Source organism: Rosa chinensis, chromosome 7 (assembly GCF_002994745.2).
Source record: "Rosa chinensis cultivar Old Blush chromosome 7, RchiOBHm-V2, whole genome shotgun sequence".
Classification (NCBI taxonomy): domain Eukaryota; kingdom Viridiplantae; phylum Streptophyta; class Magnoliopsida; order Rosales; family Rosaceae; genus Rosa; species Rosa chinensis.
Genome location: NC_037094.1, coordinates 28,373,622 through 28,379,172, shown reverse-complemented (window position 1 = coordinate 28,379,172; position 5,551 = coordinate 28,373,622). Strand labels below are relative to the sequence as shown.

Here is a 5,551-nt window from a genome sequence, read left to right as displayed (position 1 = left end):
CAACGAAAAGCAACTTCAGTGACTTTGCAGTTTCTTCTTCTCTTGGAATTTCAACCCCCCTTTTGCAATCCCAAACCATTGTTTCCAACATATCTCATGCAAATTCCAGTTATAATGGAATTTCAACCGAATAATGTTTCAGTTTGGAAACTTGAGTCGAGATTTGATTGAAATGGATAATGGAAGGCAGAGGACGCTTTTGAAGCATTTCATCCAACACATTCAAGCTATTATGTTTCAACATGTCATGGAACTTTGAATGCAATGGGGTAATATTGTTCTACCTTGCAAGATTGTGTCAGATGGACATTATCGCACTCTTAAAACAAACTCGATCATCACTATCACTAAATCAAATCCTCACAAAGTTCCAGGCATGCGAACAAATCTTCACAGAAGCAATAGTGATAACTTTGATCATACAGTTCCATTCTTTCAAACAAATGAGGAAGAAGAAAGAGCCAACTCCTTGGAGCAGAACTACTTTTCTCCTTCATGCTGTTCATCCTAGCTCCTACCATAAAATCAATGAATAGCTTTTACTGTTGCGGTTTCTTTCACTAAAGCTGGTGCAGGATTACGTAAAAGCCTTAACTAAGAGATTGGCAAATGACTGTTACTATCAGGTAATAAAATGCCATTTAATCACAGTCAGAAATCGGCAATCCTTTTGAAGAAGCACTAAACTGGGGAAGTATGCAACAAGTAAAGGGTTAGATCTTCACCTGATATGAGATTAATTATTCTGAACATGAGTATATTAATTATTGATTATGTATTCATGTTCATACACCCCTAATAATGCATAGTCATGTATAATCTGAGTGCAACACATTGTAACAGAAACCTAATAGTGTTCATTTCACTCAAAGTCATGGCCAAATAAATCTAGGTACCACTCTACAATGGAATGGAACTTCCATTGCCAAAGTATAGTACTGCTAAATTTTTATGGCTAGATATGAGTAATGGTACTAATTAATGTATCTGCCAGTATTGAAATGATAAAATTCAGGTCCATCTACAAAACGAAATAGTAATTTCAAATGATAGATTAAAAAGTACATAATACATCCAAAGGTCCAGCAGTAGTTTCAAATCCCTTGTACATCGGGGAAATTTCTGTTTCAACTATTCAAACTAACTTCACAATGACCTTTTGAACAATGACAACAGAGCTTGATCTACTTTATCTTTAGACAAAAAATCAATTATCAATTCCATATATAGTTGATGCATCTGCAGAGAACCCCATCTTCACCTTTTCCTGAATAAGCCCCACAGCCCTTGCTGTCTCATTGTTATTGATAAACCCTTGGATGATGATGTTATATGATGAATAAAACAGCCTTTCTGTTTTATGATGAACAAAGTTTGTAGCTTTATTGGGTATCATCACTTCAGGGATATGCAGGTGAATCTCCAAAACCACTCTGGAAGACCAGAAAATTGTTCGTCTTTGTTTGTGTTTTAATTTTTAAAGTAACCTTCTTCGGGGGTTTTCCATATTTCACTAGGATTTACTAAAATGAACCACAATTGCAACAACTGGATGCCAAGTATTTGGGGTGACGTTTATCTGTGTGTATCTGTTTATATCCAAAAAGGCACTCTGATTCTGTGTTATCTTTTAGAACACATTTTTTTACAGCGAAACAGTTGAAGATTGTAATGAGCAGACTTGAGGCAGATTTGATGATCACTGGTATGCTAGTTTAGACCGCCCTGTTTATTATGAATCATAGATGGGAAGTTGTACTTATAAATTATGATAACCCATTATTTTTGACAGTACAAAGAGTCTCGTTATAACAAATGTGCCATTATTTTTCGCTTTCTAAATGATGAAGGACTTGTTATATCATCAGCAACTCTGCTATTGCAATTGACAATACAAAGCTTCATAACGTATACAGTGCAGTGGTAAAAAGTAATGCTAGGATACCATGAAGATATAGAATGTACTGTAAAGTTTCAAATCACAGTCTGTTGCCAGTAATTTTGCATTCTTGATTTTCGTTGGAAACCAGTACAAATATTTAATGTAATATACTTACCGGTTGATGGTTCTGTCCAGATTGCTCTCATTTCTGTGAAATAATGCTCATCATCTCCCACTCGGGTTGTTGATCTCAGAGAAGATTGTTGCAGATATACATTTAATGGAATCTTTGGTGGCACAACTTTGCTCACTGCTGCTTGTTTCAGTTTCAACATTCATTTCAGTGCAGTTGATATTCCCTTCTGCACTCTGCTGAAGCTGCAATGCAAGTTCAAGGCCCCTAACGACATCTGTCATGGACGGCCGTTCTGTTCCATTGTCATGCATGCAACTGATAGCTATCTCGGTGAACTTATTCAGGCACTCGGCTGCGATCTTACCTCTCAAACTTGGATCAATGATTTGATCAATTTCCCCATTCTGATGACAGCTCTTGGCCCACTCAGCCAGGCTCACTTGCTTCAGCTCTTCTGTCTGAATCACTGCTGGCCTTGCACACAACACCTCAAACAACAGTACCCCAAGTGAGTACACGTCTGACTTCTCAGTCAAACGTTGTCGGCGGTAGTATTCCGGGTCCAGGTACCCAAAACTGCCTTTCACCACCGTGCTGATGTGGGTTTTGGACATGGTATTCGTGCCCTTGGACAACCCAAAATCTGAAACTTTGGCCACCCATTTGTCATCCAATAAGATGTTTGTGCTTTTCACATCACGGTGTATGATGGTGCCCTTCGCGCCACTGTGGAGGTATTGCAACCCACGGGCTGTTCCAATACAAATCTGAAGCCGTTGCTCCCAAGGAAGAGGTGGGTTATTGGTGTGGTAGAGATGGTCGCGAAGGGTTCCACAGGCCATGTAATCATACACTAAGATCATCTCACCTTTCTCAGCACAATATCCAATGAGCGAAACCAAATGGCGATGACGAAGTTGGGAGAGCATCTCAATTTCCGTCTTAAACTCGTGGGCACCCTGGGATGACTCTGGTTTTAGTCTTTTAATTGCGACTGGAGTGGCTCCACCATCAATGCATCCTTTGTAGACGTTGCCAAATCCTCCCGCTCCAATAATGAAGGTATCATTGAAGTTTTTGGTGGCAGCCTTGATCTCTGCCAGTGAAAAGTAACGACAAAAATAAGATGGTAATGGTGATCCAAGGTTCATGGTAGACTGTGTCGCCCTGTCTCTGGAGCTGGAGTCGTTGGCTTTCCATCTTCGCTTGATGACCAAAAATCCGAGGACAAAGAACACAAGCATGCTGGAAAGTACACCTGCAATGATGGCAATCACCGGAGTCGACTTGTTTGGAATTTTGCGCGCTTGCGCTTGTGGTGGTGGTGTCCCCTCTGGTCGTGGGTCTAGATTCAGATCAATATTATTGCCGTTAGAGTCAAATAGTTTGAAGATTTCGAGCCCATTCAAGATCGCATCAGGATACGTAGTCTGCCAATTCGCTTGCAATGAGACAGAAAGATTTACTTTCCTCCGGCCTCCAGAGTCAGACATGAACACGAAATAGTCTCTGTACGTTGGAATCCCATTTCCACCACTCCACATGACTATGTCCGCTTCTTTTTCAGCAGTTTGATTTGCAATGTAAAGTTGAAACATTCGGTCTCCGTTGTTGGCAATCTCAGGTTCAAACTCACAAAAATGGAGCCTAACCATGTAAGAAATTCGTGAATCTACAGGAAATTCCCAGGTGAGATTGTAGCTCTTGTTGTTGATGGTTTTGTTCATCCCCATTGAACGGCCAGTGCGGTAAACCTCATCCGGCGCAGTGTATTCAGGTATGCTTCCAAACTTGAGTTGAATACTCGTGTTTGCTGGTATAACGCTGAATCTTCTACTTAAATCATCCAAGTACATGTCATCATTACCATCCCAACTGCGGTACATGCCAGTGTCTTCCATGGATGAGAGTCTCTTTCCACCAATGTTGATACGGTAGACCATCTCAAGAGCTGTGCTGTTTTCAATGTGATAACTTACTTTGTTTCCCTCATAATTAAGCCTATGACTCTCAGATGTATTGTAGTAAAGGTTAGGTGGCATAGACACAATTTCAATTCCATTGATAAAGGCATATGAATTGGAGCTTGTCCTGCTGGGACTAAATGTGAAATCTAGAGTATCATCTGCGTCATTATACACACAGAATTCCTTGTATATCGTCTCCACTCCCTCAGTATCTGCAAAAAGAGAAGCATTGAAGTCTTTGAGAAGGATATAGCGACCCACTGTGACAAAGAAGTGAGCTTCAGAGTGGGTGAAGTTGGGGTAGGAAGCAGGATAGAAATGTAAGCGAACGAATAACATTTGGCCTGGAGCAATGGGAAATCTATAAGTAAATTCGAAGCGAGAAATGCGGGCTGTGTTGTATGGCACTCGGCTGGTGGAGGACGACTGAGGTGGTGCTTTTGTAGCTTCAGATGTGTAACCAGGTTCTCCTACTTCTCTGGGGGAAAATTTTGAGCTGACATCTCCAACCCAATGTCGCCCGTCAGGATCGATTTCTACTTCTGTTGAGGAGCCACAGCTAATGGTCATAGAAAAGGCCGGAGAGTATATAGGTAGCGACTCTGTGGCCATGATCAGCCGGATGATATGCTGGAAAAGGAAAACGTGGAGAGGAGCGAGAGTTGGTTTCATGTTGACTGTATAGATGAAGCTTTAGCTGCCGAGGACATTCTACATCATGGACTCATAAGAATAGAGGCAGAGGTGTTTCATGGATAGGAAAAAGGGGCGAAGCTGCTCCTAGGTATGTGTGGCTCTCTCTCTCTCTAATTCACTGATTGGAATTTCTTAAGGAGGCCGGACTGACTATCAGTCAATATGATAGAGCTTGACAAGTACTACTCGCGGTTTTTAATATACTAGATCTTTGGATCATTACCATTGAAAACTCAGAAATAAATGCAGCCAGACATAATAAGTTAATTGACCGAGCTAGGAAACCCAATTCAAAGCTCCGGCAGATTGAAACCATTAAAAAAGTAATCCAAACTACCAAAGCAAGCAAATGGAAAACAGACATAGAATGGAACCAAAAGCTTGTAGACAGAGAGATAATGGCCATTCTTTGACTCCTTCAATAGAAGACGAAGAAGAAGAGGAAGATATTTCTTCTTGCAAATAATGATAATAATTTACCGAGTCAAAGCAGATTGACACTGACCCTTTTGTTACCTCCTTCACCAAAATCCAAACTGCAAACGTCCAAGTACAATCCAATCCTTCTTTTCTTTCACTTGTTTAATTCTTTTCTCTTCAAGATGGCTAAGAATGAATATATCAGTCTATTTTTTTAAAATCTTTTGCTTTCTGTATTGTGTATGTATACATTTAAAAGTTGATGTTCAGACCAAGCTGGTGTTCTAACCAAAATTATGTATTTATATTTTTCAAAAATAGTTACTCTAACCAACCAAAGCTGTTTCCTTACAAATAACAAAAGTGGTTAATTCTAATAAAAATATCCTACATTTCCAGTTTGAACTATTTTACATTAGTTCTTCCGATGTTTCATCAGTTGTTTAGTCC

General features: G+C 40.0%; 1 protein-coding gene across 1 annotated transcript; it reads right to left on the bottom strand.

The window, feature by feature from the left end:
- Positions 1 to 389: 389 nt before the first annotated feature.
- Positions 390 to 4,999, bottom strand: LOC112175855 (receptor-like protein kinase FERONIA). Its single transcript, XM_024313604.2, has 2 exons — positions 2,058 to 4,999; positions 390 to 514 (listed from the first exon to the last, which is right to left on the bottom strand). Exon 1 carries the CDS (start codon positions 4,655 to 4,657, stop codon positions 2,108 to 2,110), a length of 2,550 nt encoding a protein of 849 aa, XP_024169372.1. The 5' UTR covers positions 4,658 to 4,999; the 3' UTR covers positions 390 to 514; positions 2,058 to 2,107.
- Positions 5,000 to 5,551: the final 552 nt, after the last annotated feature.